The 17677-nt window shown below is 42.7% G+C and overlaps 1 protein-coding gene across 5 annotated transcripts in view; it reads left to right on the top strand.

Annotated features, from left to right (window-relative positions):
* Positions 1-17677, top strand: part of SERGEF (secretion regulating guanine nucleotide exchange factor) — a 122501-nt gene that overhangs the window by 85071 nt on the left and 19753 nt on the right. For 2 of the 5 annotated variants that reach the window (XM_083714665.1, XM_083714667.1), the window contains exon 11: positions 15717-15902. In XM_083714665.1, coding sequence (XP_083570791.1) covers positions 15717-15898 — 182 coding nt within the window. In that variant the 3' untranslated portion in view covers positions 15899-15902. Of the gene's footprint in view, positions 1-15716; positions 16341-17677 lie in introns of those variants that run through there. The other 3 variants (XM_083714664.1, XM_083714668.1, XM_083714666.1) reach the window with 2 other exon arrangements.

Genomic DNA, 17677 nt, shown 5'->3' with positions numbered 1-17677 from the left:
AATAAAATCATTTAAAATATGAAAATAGATTGCTCTGCTTTCTGCAGTTTCCCACAGTCTAGTGGCCTCAAATTAATTCCTTAAGAATCAGTCCCCTGTGCACACTAACCTAGGAGTAAGCTCAATTGAACCTTAGTGGGATTTGTGCATCTAGAACATGCAATAATCAGGACAGATTAAGATGGATTGAAGCCTTGGAGTTGTATTAATTTGGGTGAGAGGGAGCAGAAAAACCTGAAACCTGAATTATAGATTGAAGCAGGCAGATAGCATAGAGCAACTCAGAATCAAGAACAGTTTGGGTTTTTTTAAGCAGAGCTACAGATATAAGGTGAATCTTGGGGCCCACACAAACCCCTACTGTTTAATATTAAAGCTTCTTGTGCTTCCAGATTTATGGTTGCAAGGTCCAGTATTTAACCAAAGGGCTTTTCTTTCCTTTGATTCCCATAGGTGAAGTAAAAAACAAAAACAAAAAGTGAATGAAGCAAACTTTGGGAAAGGTGAGGCAAAAGGCCCATTCTATTAGCCACCTACAATTCATGGATATATGTGATATCTCCGTTCATCAAAGTGCTCTAAATTAGGTTCAATTTATATGTGATCACACATTGGATATTGAGAAATGTTCTGTAATGCTGAACAAAATGCACACATCACAATAAACACTCAGCTTTCCAAGTTCCCATGGATGTCACTGATTTGTGCTTTCGTGCATTCCTCCCACCCCCATGACTACTACAAGATTTAGGTTAAACAGCCTGAACAACTTTTCAGGAGCAGCCCAGCAATGGAATTAGCTGACAGGGGAAGCCATAGAAATCTTTGGAAAGTCAAGGGGCGGGGGAAATTGAACAAGCACCTATCACAGATGATTTAGTTCTTAGCTAGTCTGTTTTAGAAAAAGAGGTGAAGTAGATGAGCTGTTGAATCCTTCTATGTTTGTGGTAGGCTGTGAAATGCCACCTGAAATTGTTCTGTTACATGGCAGTGCTGAATGAGCTGGATCGTGATCTTCAGTGGCCAAAACCAGCACCGAGTCATGGCATTCAAATAATGCTCAGGATTGCATTGCCGGGTGATTAAAACTATTTACGAATGTACTCTTTTAAATAGAGGGGTGGAGGAAAGGGTAGAACGGCAGTTACAGAAATGGAGTAACTTTCACAGGCATTTCACATATTCTGTCTCTGCAAGAACTCCTACTAAAAACAGTGAATGCTTTTTGCACCTATTAATTCAGCCTTTTAAAGAATTTTTTTCTGGGTGAAAAATCCATCATAAACTTAGAAATAGACAGGGCATATGAATGCATGTCCTAATTCTCTCCAAATCAAAGGCCAAGAGCAGTAATTATCTCATTCTGAGATTTTACACCCAGATATACTTTTAAATTAGGGAGGAAAATGGATACAGTTAAATGCAAAGGGCATGAGCTAATGTCCTCCTCTGATCTGAATGCGGGAATTCAGTTGAGCAGCTTGGAGTATGGTGCTCCTGTAAAAATTATACCCTTAATTATTTGATAGGCTTGTGATTACGGCCATTACCTGGAGAGCCACGAAAGCCCTCACATTGAAAATATGACAGAAACACTGGACTGAATCCAAAGTTGCCTCTGAAAAGGTGCTTATGAGGGTTGGGGCCTCTGGAGCAGTAGTGTGCTTCTGGGTGGGGGTAGGCCTTCCAGAGGAACAAGGAACTAGGGAATACCACTTACCATTTCTTCCAGTAGAGAGGGAGCCCCGTACAGATCTCTGTGTGTTCCATGACCAGCACGTCTGGTCATTGAATGGCCCACCTGGATCCAACCCATTATGAGTTAAATTTCTGAGTGGCCGCGTATTTCCCATTTGTACGCAGTGAACTTCACAGCCAAGAAGGTATGTGAAATTAAATCTTCCAGATTCAGCACAAACAAGATGGCATAAATATGGAACAGCTAATAATTTTGCTTGAAGCAAACAAACATCTGCTTGGCTATGGGTGGCAACTTTTCAGAAGTAAGTGCCCAGTCAGGGTCATGTTAGTACAATATGTTAAGGTGCCAGAGCATCTCAGGCTCTTAGCTATAATTTTAGAGCATGTTTCCTGTTGGCTGATGACCTCTTTCAAGTGCTGATCACAGAATAGCTTGAATACCACTGTGTGGCTGGCAGCTACTCTTTGCTTATTTCTAAACTGCAGAAGTTTCCATCATCTGCTCCCTGGTTTAATCCCTTTCCTGTTTCAAATCCTCTGTGTATAAAATTTCCTCTTTTGATTTATGGACACAGAATTGCAGCTGTTTCACCCCCCCCTTTCCTTTTTGAGGACTTTTCTTCGTAAGTGTTTACTATCCCAAACAAGAAAACATACAACTAATTTTACAGTCAAGAGATGTGTCTTTTATCTTCCACATTTTCTGAAGTCCTAACTCAAAACTGAAGCATATAAATTACAGTATAGCTGTCTGCCTTAGAACTTGCTTATCTTCCTACACAAATAAGCACAAAAGTATTAAAATAGGGTGCCCATAATGGCACCCTATTTTCTTCATTGCCCCTGGAAGCTGAAGGCAGTGGTAAGTCATCATGTTCCATAAGTTCCAATAAACATTTGGGCCTTCAATCTGCACAGTGCAACAGCTCTGCTTGCCCATTTATTAAAACACACAAAGAAACACTACCTGCCAATCACCTCAGAACCTCCCCACGTCTGAGCCATTCAGTTTACCATAGAGGAAAAGAGGACACCATCCTGGCCTGCACTGGTAATAACCAGACTGTCCAGTATGAAAGAGGACAACTAGAACTCTAGGTTTTGGTAGCAGCCCTGTGATCTTTGAATGAAGGGCAGTGTAGAAATTTTACACACACTCATACATACAGCCATGGCTTCCTTTAACTGAGGAATGTGCATATTACAAGGCCATTCTTCAGCAGGTTTCATCTAATGTCTTACTTGACAGATTGCTTGTTGTCATTTTCACTTTTCATGTTTCGTTTTACTTCCATTGCATGCAGTATTTTCCTTTGGGAATGAGTTTGACTCACCTTGGCAAGTCTAAGTATAGAGTTGTCTGCATTACAGGAACATAGTACACATACATTTGTACAACACAGTTTTGTTTGCCAGATATTCCTCGCAGTATATGTCTTCTGCAAAACAAGCCTTTTCTTCTCCTGGCTCTTTTATTATGAACAGAATTCAGAATAATATTTTCAGATGCCAGGCCTTTTGTTAACCCATTAAGGATCTGATTAATTATGATAGCATTTCCTGGGTGATGTGATTTATGTTCCTCTCACTTTTAATGGAAAATGTAGATTACTCCTAACCATTTTAGAGATAGTCAACATTAATTACACTCAGAGTAGACTTAAGTAATGTCGGATATCACTCAGTGTAATTTCACCAAATTAAGTTATTTCTGTTTAGTGATTATTGCTTTCAGACATTTTCCATATTGCTTTCCATTTCATTTTAAAATGACCCCTCATCTTGTACTTTACATGATTTACAGCCCATCCTAAGCATATATTTCAATGATACTTTTTCTAAATATATGTTTGTTAGGATTGCAATTGTTTCTTGCGTCAGCTGTGTTCTATGTTTGCAACAAGGAACTGATTTTTGATGCGTTTGCATCTTTCCAGAGGCCTTAATTTATAATTATGTTTTATCATGTAGTAAAGTGGATAAATCACTAAGTTGTGGCCAAATGTTCAGTTAGTCACAGTGTTCTGATCCAGGTTATAACAGCTGGAATTAAAACAAATTTAGTTTTTGATATGACACCTCTTTTTTTTGCTACCAATGGCAGCCATTTTCTGCTGGTACCCATGGCACAATATAGAAGTACCAACACCTCATATTTTTTTCTTATACGCACACCCGCACATATATCTAAAGAGAACACATACAAACAGTAACACACGCGTGACTTTTACCATTCATGTAAACAATAAAGTTTCTTCCATGTAGGTGACCTAGTTCCCACCCCAAAACACACGAGAAGAGGCTGTTACTTGTAAGTAAGAAATACGTCTTCACCCAGGCAAATACGTCTTCACCCAGGCAAGAAATACGTCTTCACCCAGTCTTCACAGGTGCAGGAGTCAGAGCTCAAGAGCAGGACAAGAGGCTCAAAGCTTGAAGGAAGCCATGAAGATGTCCCAACAAGTTTCCACATCCTGTCCAGCCTTTAAATATGAGGCATGACTTGCAAGAATGTTTGGATTACAAATGTGCACTCTATTGGGATGGGTAGGTCTTCTCCTATCTACAAAGGCGGTACCTGGTTCTAGGTGACAAGACTGTGCCCTCTTTTTTGGGTTCCTGTTCAGTTGCTGCCACCTTCTGTTCTGCCTCTCTACTCAGCTGCTCCTTTGAGCCTCCACTGGGGCTCTCTGCTCTTCAAGAAGACGGGAGGTGACATCTCTTTTCTCCCTTCCAAAGTGGCTGAAGTCAGGACGGAAAGAGGCAGTCTCACAATTTGGGCCCTCCTTCTGTTTCTTCATCCTCCTCTTGCACCCTTGTCTGACAAGCCAAACCTGGTTCTGATAGTGCTATGGGGCTCATGTCATCAGGGATTTGAATGAGTGTGTCAGCCCTGAAACTTTAGGAAAGTCTGGATTTTATATTTTGTTTAAAGAATTAATGAAATAGTAGAGGAGGCAATAATCTTTCCTTGAAATTGTAGGAAAATTGATGTCTCACAAGTTAACTCATATTTATTTGGCTATAAAACCCATTAGCTTATTTGTTGGCCTAGAGGCAGTGCTGTGGCCAATAGGGTTACCATCCTTGTAACTGGTGTAGCTCAGGCAAAGATGACTTCAGTTTTATATGTGTGTTTCAGAGTTGTTACCTTCCCTTAGTCGCCTATAAATAAAAAAGAGACGATCAAGAATCAGATTTCTAGGGTAGACCTCCTCAAAGAAGTATTTTTCTGGCATTTAACTGATTTAGCAACTTTTATAGAGTTGTCAACCACTGCATTCCAACAAAGCATGATTGCTTTATAAATAACTTCAGAACTATAGTGTTTCCAAGGAGGTGCTGAGCTCCATGACATCTCAAAAGCTTTGTGGTGATTAAATTGGTGTAATGATCTTTAGAGGCATCAGAAACCTTGAATTGTGACACACTTTGGGAATCCTTGTGACCTTGGCATCCATCTGAACTGTAAGAGAAAGTCTTTCTAACACCTGAGATGAGCCGCGCTTCTCACAAGCAACAGCAAAAACGAGTACTCAAATAGATCATTAATTTGAATTCTTGGTTTAGGGTGATTAACTGTCAGAGTATATTGCTCGAGTAGTACATATTTGCAAGGCTTAATAGATATCCCGCTTTTGAGTTAATAGATGATGAGAATTAAAGCTTCTATTAACTCTTTGTGAAAGCGTTCACAAAGTCTAGCCGCCTCAGGAATTCATCCTCAACCCCAGTGCCTGGCCTCTCTGGTCAAGACCAGTTCAAGGGTCAAAAGAAAGGAATATGTGAACCAGTCTTCAAAGAGGGTGTCTCAGGCAACGTACTTGTTTTCTTCAGTCACCGAAAGGCAACATGAAAGACTCAATACTCTGAAGGGAAAATTGGAAGCCATATGGGTTACAGCCCATATGCATCATGGGTGATATCTTACAGCACTCAGAATAGATCCACTGAAATAAATGGACTTTGATTTCAGTGGGTCTGAGTATGACTAATGCTGCATACTGCAGGAATTAACTGAGGATGCCAGAATACTCTTGTATGTATACAGTAGTGTGTGTGTTCAGAATAAAGATTTTGGTTCTTGAAAACGTTTCTGAAAAAGAAGGGTACTAAGGGGTTTTCTTCAGCTCCTACACTCTCTGAAGAAAAATGCTGTTATAAATAAACACAAGCGCTGAAGCTTATTAAACCTTTTTTTAAAATACATTTCTTGCTATCCAGTTAGAGAACATCATGTTGCCATGGAGAGGATGCACCTTCAGATATATTCTGTGGATATGTAAAGAAATGCCTCTTAATTGCTTCATCGTTACTCTACCTCATGGTCATCTGTTGTCTCCTATGCCTGCCTGCCAATTCTTTTTGCATGTTTATTTTCATTATTTTGGGAAATCACCTCCCCTTGCTTATGTGCTGTTATCTTACTTCGCCTCACCTTAGTCCCTTTCTCCAGTGCCATTTCTGCCCCCTCACCCCAGTTAAGCTAACTTGAAATTATCTTGCTTAATGGAACATTGTTCTTTAATCTGCATGAGATAGAGGGCTGTGTAAGATGTATTAACATTGCATGTTGCATTTTCTTTCCTTTTTATAAAAAAGAAGAAGGGTAGATCTAAAAATATAGAATATTAATGGTGATTTTTATTGGAAGATAATAGGAAGCAATTAAAGTGCTGCCCTTCTGAGAGTTGTTGCTTTGATTGAAGAGAGAAGAGTTTTAGCTATCGGAATGGCCACATTTCAGGTTAGACCTTTTCATTGCAGAAAATATAGAATGTGGTTAAGGGGAGTAAGAAGGGAGTAGTAAGTGGCTACTTGTGCTGTCACCAGGATTTCCCTTATACAGAAGTACCTGTATGCTGTCTTCAGTCTTATTTCTTTATTGACTTTGTATCCCACCCTTCTTCCCAAAGGAGATCAGGGTGGCAAACAACAAATGACAGAACACTAATACTTTCAGTACACATGCAGACTGGGAAAGATCTCAGCTTAAAAGATTTGCTGGAAGAGAAGGGTCTTCAGTTGGTAGCAGAAAGACAACAGAGAGGGCACCTGTCTAATATTTTAAGGGGATGGAATTCTGAATTTTAAAGTGTTTTTATTTTTACTTTGTTGTACCACCATAAATGGTGTTTTTTATCCATGTATTTTTATTTTGTTTTGGTTTATTTTGGGTCGGGGTGGGGTGGTTGCTGAGTGGGGTGGGGATTGGTTTTGTTTTGGTGTGATTGTTTTTTGTTTGTTTGCTTTTATATTCTGTAAATGGAGGCGAGTATGAGGCTTGGGATTCCTACTGTGGAGAGGCGAGGGAGGTATGGCGGTGGGGGCAGATGTCATAGGCGAAGGGGATCGAGATACGGATATGCTCGTACCCCTTCCAATCTGCGCCCCATCCCGAGAGACGAGGGCAGGGTGAGCAAGGATTACTCACCTCTGTCACTGGTGTTGTGCAATGCCAGGTCTATAGGCAACAAAACCGCCACCCTGCAAGATTTCTTCATCTCGCAGGGGGTTGACCTGGCATGTGTGACTGAGACCTGGGTGCGCGAAGGGGATACTGTTACTTTACGAGAGATGGCGCCCCCGGGTTTCTCCGTCCTCCACCAGTCGTGGACTGTGGGCCGGGGGGGAGGGGTGGTGTTATTAATCCGGGAAGATTGTTCATTCAGGGCTCTACCATCGCCATCGATCCCCGGCATTGAATGTGTTGGCCTAGTGTGGGGCTCCGAGGTGAGCTTGGCTGTCTGGCTGGTGTACCGGCCACCTAGCGCACTAGCAGCCACTTTGTCAGGCCTGCTGGAGCTGGTGGCCGGCTGGGCCTTGGAGTTCCCTAACCCATTGGTATTGGGGGACTTCAATATCCATGCTGATGCCACTCCCTCCTCACAGGCTCTGGACCTGGTGTCTTCCATGGCGACACTAGGGCTTTCCCAGTTTGTTTCGGGCCCCACACATCAAGCAGGCCACACGCTGGATCTGATCTTTGGCGTCGGTATAGATGTGATCATGTTTCCTTCGATGAAGGTGCCATGGTCTGACCACTATGCCCTGAAAGCCAGAATTGACGTTCCACTCCCACCCTGCTTAGGTGGCAAGCCGATTTGGGCTCGCCCGCAGAGGCTGATGGACCCTGATAGATTCCGTCAAGCCTTGCAGGACCTTTCTCCCCCTGGCGACTCATTGACTGAGCTTGTCGAGGCCTGGAATACCCAGCTCCTGGCAGCCATCAATGAGATCGCACCTAAGCGCCCTCTGCGACCCTGCAGAAACCGGGCTCCCTGGTTTACCGAGGACCTCCGGAAAATGAAGCGGGACCTCAGACGGCTAGAGCGAGTATGGCGGGGTGCCCGTGACGGAGCTTCAAGAACATCTTATAGGGTTCTTATGAAAACCTACCAGATGGCAGTGAAGGCCGCTAAGAAGTCCTACTTCTCAGCCTCCATTGCATCCGCTAGCTCTCGCCCGGCGCAATTATTTAGTATAATTCGGTCTTTAACGTCCCTCGAAGGACAGCCAAATTTAAATAATAATTTGACACACAGCTGTGAGGCATTTGCGAGCTTTTTTGCGGAGGTCCTGTTGCTCCGCCATGACCTCCCTGCCAATTTGGATACAATAAAGGAACTGGAGGCCCCTCGACTGTCCTCAGGTTCAGTATTGGACCACTTTGACCGGATATCCCCAGCCGATTTGGACAGACTCCTCCGAGCTGGAAAGCCCACCACTTGTCCTCTTGACCCGTGCCCGTCCTGGCTGATTAGAGCGTGTCCAGACGAGGTGCGGGCCCTCCTGGGGGATATCATCAATCTGTCCCTTGGCACCGGGACATTCCCAGGGGAATTGAAGGAGGCAGTGGTGCGTCCGCTTTTAAAGAAAACATCATTAGATCCCTTAGATCTATCCAATTACCGCCCAGTTTCGAATCTTCCATTCCTGGGTAAGGTGATTGAGAGAGCGGTTGCTGAACAGCTTGGTAGGTTTCTGGATGAAACATCGGCTCTGGATCCATTCCAGTCCGGCTTCCGCGCTGGTCATGGGACCGAGACGGCTCTGGTCACCCTAACAGATGATCTCCGCAGGCAGCTGGATCGAGGCAGGTCGGGGCTGCTGATTCTTCTAGACCTGTCAGCAGCCTTCGACATGGTCGATCACGAACTCTTGGACCACCGCCTTGCCGACGTGGGGATCCAGGGTACAGTCCTTCAATGGCTGCGCTCGTTTCTCTCTGGTCGGGGACAGAGGGTGGCGCTTGGGGGGGAATTGTCATCCCGCCACTCCTTGGTGTGTGGAGTGCCCCAGGGTGCAATACTCTCCCCGATGCTTTTTAACATCTTTATGCGCCCCCTCGCCCAGCTTGTCCGGAGTTTTGGGCTGGGCTGCCATCAGTATGCTGATGACACCCAACTCTATCTGTTGATGGACGGCCACCCAGACTCGGCCCCAGACACACTGATCAGATGCTTGGAGGCTGTGGCTGGATGGTTACGTGGGAGCCGGTTGAAGTTAAATCCTTTGAAGACAGAGGTCCTCTGGCTGGGACGGGACGACATGGGACTGAGGGGGCAACTCCCATCTCTTGCGGGGGTGCAATTAGTGCCAACACCGTCCGTTAAGAGTTTGGGTGTAATCTTCGATACCTCCCTTTCCATGGAGGCGCAGATTGCAGCTATAACAAAGGCGGCATTTTTTCATCTCCGCCAAGCTAAGCAGTTGGCTCCTTACCTCTCTCGCCCTGACCTAGCCACTGTGATCCACGCGACGGTCACCTCCAGACTGGATTATTGTAACTCGCTCTACGTGGGGCTGCCCTTGAGACTGACCCAGAAACTCCAGCGGGTGCAGAATGCCGCAGCGAGACTCCTTACGGGGTCTTCACTTAGAGATCACATTCATCCGGTGCTATACCAGCTGCACTGGCTCCCGGTGGAGTACAGGATCAGGTTTAAGGTGCTGGTTTTAACCTTCAAAGCCCTATACGGCCTAGGACCCTTGTACCTACGGGACCGCCTCTCCTGGTATGCCCCACAGAGGAACTTACGGTCTTCAAATAAAAACACCTTGAAGGTCCCAGGCCACAGAGAGGTTAGGCTGGCCTCAACTAGAGCCAGGGCTTTTTCGGCTGCGGCTCCAACCTGGTGGAACGCTCTGTCACAAGAGACAAGGGCCCTGCAGGACTTGACATCTTTCCGCAGGGCCTGCAAGACAGAGCTGTTCCACCTGGCCTTTGGTCAGGGCGCAGCCTGACTCCCTCCTTTGGCAATCTTTACAAAACTTTAGTTTATGGTTGCCATCAATTTTGATTTTAATTACTTTTTATAATGTTTTTATAATGTTGTACTGTTTTAGTGTTGTTAGCCACCCTGAGCCCGGCTTCGGCTGGGGAGGGCGGGATATAAATAAAAGTTATTATTATTATTATTATGAAGAGTAGCTGCCACAAAACTAAAGGCCTGATTCCTATGTTGTGTGAAACTGACCTCCTGATAATATGGTACCTGCAGGAGACCCTCAGCACAGTGATCAACTTGTTAAAGAGTAAAACTATCTTTTAGATATCCTGATCCCAAGCTGTATAGGGCTTTATACACCCAAAACACCATCTTGAACATAAACCCAGCAGCTAATTGACTGCTTGTGTAATGTTTTTCAACAGCAAAGTAAAATGTTAGTAATATCTTGCCCCAGCGAGCAGCTGAACTTTGCACCAGCTACAACTTCTGGACCAACTCAAGGACAGCCCCACATAGATGGCATTTCAGTAACCCTGGTTTCAGGGTACCAGTGCCTGGACCATAGTGGTTGGGCTATCCTGGTCCAGAAACACCAGCAGCCTTACTAGCCAAAGCTGGTGAAAGACATTCCAAAACACTTAGGTCATCTGGGCCTCTAGTGACAGAAATGGATCCAGGAACAGCCCCAGGCTATGAACCTGCCCTTTCCAGGGAAGTAGAACACCATCCAAAGCAGGTAATTTACTAATTATCTGGACTCAGGAACTGCCCACTCACAGTGCCTTTGTCTTGCTAGGATTCAGAGAAAGTTTGTTGCCCCTCATCCAGCTCACTGCCGAGTCCAGGCACTGGTCCATAGTATGATTCAATTATATACACATAAATGCTGGAGGTGCAACTTGTATAGAGCTAATATAGTCAATTCCCTACCCCCCGCACTTGCCCTAAAATCATAAATCACTGGGTTTCCATAGCAACTGAATTTTTCTTGCTTGCTTGGACCATAAGATGAATAAGCCTTTTTAATTCTCCACGCCCCTCTCAATCTTCCAGATCTATCAAAAACTCCAGCTTGTATAATGCCATATATGCCTTCCAGTCTGCCCAATAAAAGTATGCAAGAAATATGATTATTTAGGAATCTGTGTGCTGTCTTTCAGGGCTATACAGCCCTCTCAAGGTGGTTCATATGATAAAAACATACAAATTTCTCAATAAAAATAGCAATTCAACCTAAAAACAACAATCAGCAGTACAATAGAAAAAGGGACTGACTAGCAGACCAGTCCAATACTTCTGGCAGTATTGCTGCCAATGGAACCCCTCAAAATGGTTTTTTTTGGGGGGGGGGTTGCATGCTGGGCCAGCACAGGTTCTACTTCATCCTGAGCCACCCCTACTTGCATCATGTAATGTTAACAGGCCTGATCCTGGTATCTTGGCTGCTCCAGTGGTGCTGGTGCAGTGACAAGGTCCCGCCCCCCCCACCTCCCACCCTAGTCAGTATGAGTACAATATGAGTAAAGTGCTTTGTTAGCTGTTCATTATCACAAGATTTGGAAAACCTTTGGGAGTAAGCCAGACTTAGGCAGAAGTCATCATTTCAGGGAAGTAATTCAGAATTTATGAAACCAGTGGTTAGCTTTATTCTGGAACCGATTCAGGTTCCTGGTTTGTTGCCGCTGTTGTTTTGAAATTGAATATCCTTTTCTAACAATTTATTTGAGGAATGGGGGCAAGGGCTGTGTAAGAAAGGACCTGCCAGCAAATTGTCTGATGAACACGCATATTAACTGGTGCTCATACTTTAAACAGGGAGGGTGGAATCTTAATGCTGTGAGGAATAATCTCAAGCAGCCAAACTGGATGTTAAGATCTTCATTTGTGTTTCATTTTTTCATTTGTGTTTTAGATTACTCAAGTACATTGTTGGGGTTGGCCAACATAGAAAAAAGTGGCAATTTCTGAACTGGGACACCAGTAGTAAACAATGGATTGGAATTCTTTTTATTCTAATCAGTGATTAAAATTTTATTAGCGGTCTTTAAAGATATTGACAGGGCGGCTCTTCAGGGATGAGCAATCTAAAGACTTGCCTTCTTGTTTCCATAGCAACCCAGCATCTCCATCCTTTCAAAGCAACCCAGCCTGCATCATGTACTGCAGAGGTATTAGATTCAGCAGAATTACATTAACAATCAAGTGTCTTTCCATTTCCTAAATGTTTGCTGCATGAAAATGGGCTGTGCTGGCATTTAACGAAGATAAGAGAAGCAGGGAGGGGGAGGGAAGCACACTCTTCTCCTGGAAACCTCTAATTTTTAGACTCATGATATTTCTCTCTTAGATTTGGATTGTTCATAATTCATCAAAAAGGAGCAATTTGCCCTTTTTAGACATTGTGTGTCTCTGAAAAATCATAACAACAAGAAAATACCTTGTATTTTTGACCAGCTTACAGAATCAGTGTTTGATGTATGTTTGCGTTAACAGATTGTGCAGGTTTTACATTAACAATGTGGTCAAGGTCTCAGTTAAAGGATACATTGGCAGAACACATTCTAGAACCCCTTATGTATGCGAATCATGCTTATACTCAGAAATGCAGCTATAGTCAGGTGCAGGACCTTTCGTCTTCCCATCCCCTGTACTCTTCTGTACATGATAATCCTTCTACTGTTAAGTAATATAAGTCACTCAGGCCCAACCGTCTTCCTCTAATCACTAACACCAACCTCTGTCAACTTTGGACACGCTCCATCTTTCTATGTGATATTATGTAAGATTGGCTAGCACACCTTTTGACAGTGAATTCTGTGTTGTGTGAAGATCGTTCTTGTAAATTTCAGAGGTATAGCTGTGTTGCAGCAAAAAACAACCAAGAGCCCTGTGGCACCTTAAAGGGCAAATCTGGGAGACAACAGTAAACTAACTACAGTCTAATGATGAAGTGGACTGCAGCCCCCACAAGTATATGCCATAATAAATATATTAGTCTTTAAGGGGCCGCAATACTCTTTGTTGTTCTTTGAAAATGTTATATTTAGATGTAAGTACTTCTTTTATTCTTGAGGTGGTCAACATTCCAACTCAGTGGATGAGGCTAATAATCGAAAACTGATTTTAGAATATTTAGAACTTTTTTTCTACACATGCACTCAAATGTTATCGTATTGCTACCCAGTATCTGTAAAATCAAAAACCTTGCTCTCTCTAGGTATAAAGGAAGGGTATGCAGCCATGGTCCCTCCATTTAAAAATACAGGAGTTCTCTATGGGGTCATGGTGGATTCTTGCTATTGTTCCATTTTACAGCTGGGAAGGCTTGTTGGTTCAGTGTATAATTTATGTAGCAGTAAACCAGCCATTCTGAAGGAAATACAGACACTCTGCTTGTTCTAATCAGCAAAAAAAGTTTGTGGAGGGAGGAGAGGAGAAATTATGGTTCTCCTGCATCACATCTAGTTTGGCTGTAACATTTAACATGTTACAGGGCATAAAGTTCCAAGATATGCAGGACCCTTTTTCAGTCCATTATTCAGCTCACATTTGAAGAACTGGAGTAGCAACATGGAAACTGGTTCAGACATAAAAGGACCACCCAGTGAGGTAGATGCTATTTTTAGTATGGAACACTTTCCCACATCCCCATTATTTTTTATTATTTTTTGAGGTATAGAATGATTCAGGAGTTTATTTCAGCTATACATGTGAAACCAGGTTTTTTGTGTTGTGTTCCATCAAGGCTAATAGTGCCAGAAATCCAACAAGAAAACCTATTAATGCCCCATAACATGTTAAATGTTATAGCCAAATTAGATGTGATGCAGGATGAACCATAATTTTTCCTCATTGCTTTATTAAATAAGGGATTTCTATACTGTACCTTCAACAGCAAGAAGTTCCTATCTTGGTTTACGAAATGTGTCAATTTGGATCTTTTCTTTGGATCTTTCAACCCCCCTCCAAGTGAACAGCAACCATGGAAGGAGAAACCATGTACCGTATATCCGGGAGACAATCAATCAATCAATCAATCAATCAATCAATCAGATCAGAACTACAGTGATTGAGGGAGGATTTGCTTGCCTGTTTGACCCTGCAAAGGTGGTAGCAGTTGGTTATTAAGAAAATGGTGTAGACGGAGAGACTTATTCGTTCCTCCTTTCTCTTTTTGCATCTGCAAAGAAATCAGAAGTTTCTCCTTCTAGTTTTCAGCTAACACAAGGTACTTGGAAAACCATGGTTTGTTTAACTAAGGGTCATTTGCAGGCCATGAAAGTCAGCAAATTGAGCAGGAGAAAAGTCCTTAGTGGTGGCTTACTTTCACTAGAAACAGCAGTGTATTAAAAAAAAATTGCAATCAATTATTCTGCCACTGTTTGTAGCAATGGTGCTGGCAAATTGGTGTCTTGGTAGGCCACGATGTTCTCAAAAAATGTTTCGGGAAGGCAACCAGGTCTGGGCACAGTATTATTTCAGAAGCATTGTATGTGGAGGGGTGGAGGGAGAGAAAGATGGCTGTGTGGTGTAGTGGTTAAGAGCAGTAGATTCGTAATCTGGGGAACCGGGTTTGTGTCTCCGCTCCTCCACATGCAGCTGCTGGGTGACCTTGGGCTAGTCATACTTTTCTGAAGTCTCTCAGCCCCACTCACTTCACAGAGTGTTTGTTGTGGGGGAGGAAGGGAAAGGAGAATGTTAGCCGCTTTGAGACTCCTTCGGGTAGTGATAAAGCGGGATATCAAATCCAAACTCTTGTTCTTCTTCTCTCACAAAGGGCAGGGTTCTAGTATGTTCACTCTTGAGGCTGGGTATTTTCCCAAAGACTGGGGAAATATCTCACAAGCTAAAACATTAATTTTTAATATTAACTTGAAAGTTTTAGGTCAATGATTTGAGCGTGTAGTTTTAGATCTGACTATTAGAATACTTAGGTTACTTTTTCTGGGTCTGAATGCTGAGCTAAATAGAGAACTTGTTTTCCCAGAGCAGTAGCCTACTTGATATCTCACTGTTATTGCTTAAGTGTGATTCAGTTACACTGGCATAAGTTTGAACGAAAAGGTATCGCTCTATTTGTAAAGGCGTTTTTCTTTGATTGCCGGTGCCAAAAGGAGCACAGTAATACCAGAAATAGTTTCCAGAAAACTGAGCTGCCACTTTTCAGACTTTTTGGCGTCAACCCCTTTTATAAGGCTGAGAATTTTGTACTCAATTCCAGAGCCAGCCCTAAATATCACCAGCAAACGCGGTTCTTCATCTGCAAGAGGAAAAATAAAGAGATAATGTAAGAGATACTTAGATAATGGAATGTTGCATGCACTAAGTTGGATTGAGACCTTAAAGTTCACACTATGATTCCCTTCTTGAATAATCCGTAATGAAAATATTAGGTCATATGCGACCCCTGACTCCTGATTTTTAATTCCCAGTCTATGCTCTTGTAGAATAAAGTGGTGGCACAACAGCACAATTCTGTGCATGTTTACTTGGAAACTATTTTGAGAAAAGGCTATAGCTGGTCATGCAGATGGTTTCATGTTCAATTCCCAGCATTTCCAGATGGAGCCACTGCCAGTTAGTGTAAAGAACCGTGAGCTAGTTGGGCCAGTGGTTTGATTCCATATACGCCAGCTTCTTATGTTCTTAAGCAGTTAACACTGAAACATACCCAGTGCACTGCAAGGCTGTTGCTGATTGCTAAATTTATGACCTCGGGTATATTGGTGCTGTATTAGTTGCTTTAATGCTCTGATTACAACATGTCTTCCTTTCTTGTAGGTAGCCAGTGTTTTTCCTGGGGATGGAATGAACACGGGATGTGTGGCAACGGAACAGAAGCCAATGTTTGTGTCCCTCAGCCTGTTGGGACTTTGAGTTCTGCAAAGCTGCTTTTGATTGGATGTGGAGCTGGACATTCCATGGCATATTGCCATTTGCCACGCTTCAACCTTCCACCATAGAAATGTCAGCACAATTTCAAGTACTATAATTATTGGTGTACTAATATTTATATACAGCTAACCAAGGTTGTGAAAATTACTGGGGAAACTGGGTGCTGGTTTAAAAGCAAACAAAAAGAACTTGTCCTGTAATACTCTTTAAAAACATAATCAACAACAATGCACTGAAATATAATATTTCCTGGTGAAAGTAGGCAGAATCCAGTGAAATTAGTCGAGGAACTATACTTGGTTACTAACTCAAGTCTCATTGATTTCTATGGGAGATGGTAATGCCCAACATTTGTTAGATTGAACTCATATATATGTTTTTTGCTTGCTTCTTTTTTTAACAGCTTGAGCAATTTGTGTCATCAGCAAATCTGGCCACTTGAATTGCTCACCCGCAATTCCAGAATATTCATGAAAACATTAAAAAGCACTGGTCCCTTGGTGGATTCCATTTCTTGTGTCTATTCATTGTCAGAATCATTCATTTATCCCCACTCTCTGCTTCCTGTTCATGCCTGCCTTTTAGCTCATGCCTGCTAAGCTTGCTCAGGAGTCTTTGCTGACGTTGCACAATTATCACCCAAATCTCCATGCCTATTGACACTCTCAAATAATTGTCAAAGGTTAGTGAGTCAGGACTTACCTTTGCAGAAGTCACATTGGTTCTTCTTCAGCAAGGTTTATTCTTCTATATGCTGGGTAATTTTATCTTGAATATTGCTGATGTGAAGATAATCAGATTATAGCTTCTGGGATCCAGCCAGATCCTTTTAATAAAAAATGGTATTAAATTGGCCATTTTCCAGTCCTCGGGTACAGGCATAATTTACAAATTTTCATTAGAAGCTCTGCATCTTCACATTTTTAATTCTCCGAGAGCTGTCGAGTAGATGCCATCTAGATTGAGTAACTTTGTTCATTTTTAGTTTATCAATAAGTTCTAGAACTTTGTTACCAGTTCTTTAGACTCCTTTCCTAAGAAAGTTAGTTCAGACACAGGGATATGCCTATGGAAGGCTTTGAAGTTGAGGCCAATGAGTTTTCTCCTAGATCAGGAATTTGGGAGAAGTGCCATACTGTTTAAATCATGACAATTTTGTTGGGAGAGTTTTTGGACAGAGGTGTAGGGCTTGATGTGTAAGAAGAGGCGGCCAGGGAAGTAAAAGTTGCAGTAGTCTAGACAGAGGATGCCCAGAACAAGGAAAAGAGCTTTCACCAAAGGTGTGGAGAGGCAGGGGTATATTTTTACAGAACTGTACAAGGAGAAGTGGTAAAGAGTGTAAAGAGTCTTTAGCATTCTGTGAAAACTGTATAGTGATCTCCTTTCTTTTTCTCCTTTGCACTGTTCTGGGGGTTCTTTCAACCCCCCGAGCAGATTTTGAGAGGCTGAAGGGGAGAAAGTCCTATTGTGCTAGCAGGAATCCTTGTGCTGACGTCTGCTAGTGCAACAGTTTACTTGAAGGTGATTAATGCTTTGCAATCGGGTGCACAAAGTAACTAAATCCAGTGTCAAAATTGCCATGGATCTCTCTATGAATGCTGGAGTCTACAGAAAATTGAATATTGCTGGAAGGTGAGATAACAAACTGTCAATCAGGTCTTTACCACTAAACATGATACAGCTTTCTGCCATAAGAATCCTACCTCTTGTTAGGTAAATAGTATCAAGTGACAAGGATGTACTACAACGTAACAAAAGACTGAACAAGCAGTAGTGCAACTGATTATTATAAACATTAGTATTATGATTTGACAGCAAAGTGGCATCTTGTGACTTACCCAGCAGTG

This window comes from Podarcis gaigeae (genome assembly GCF_964106915.1).
Source record: "Podarcis gaigeae genome assembly, chromosome: 1".
NCBI classification, from domain to species: Eukaryota; Metazoa; Chordata; class Lepidosauria; order Squamata; family Lacertidae; genus Podarcis; species Podarcis gaigeae.
The sequence above is the reverse complement of the archived record's forward strand: the minus strand, read 5'-3'. Positions and strand labels throughout refer to the sequence as shown.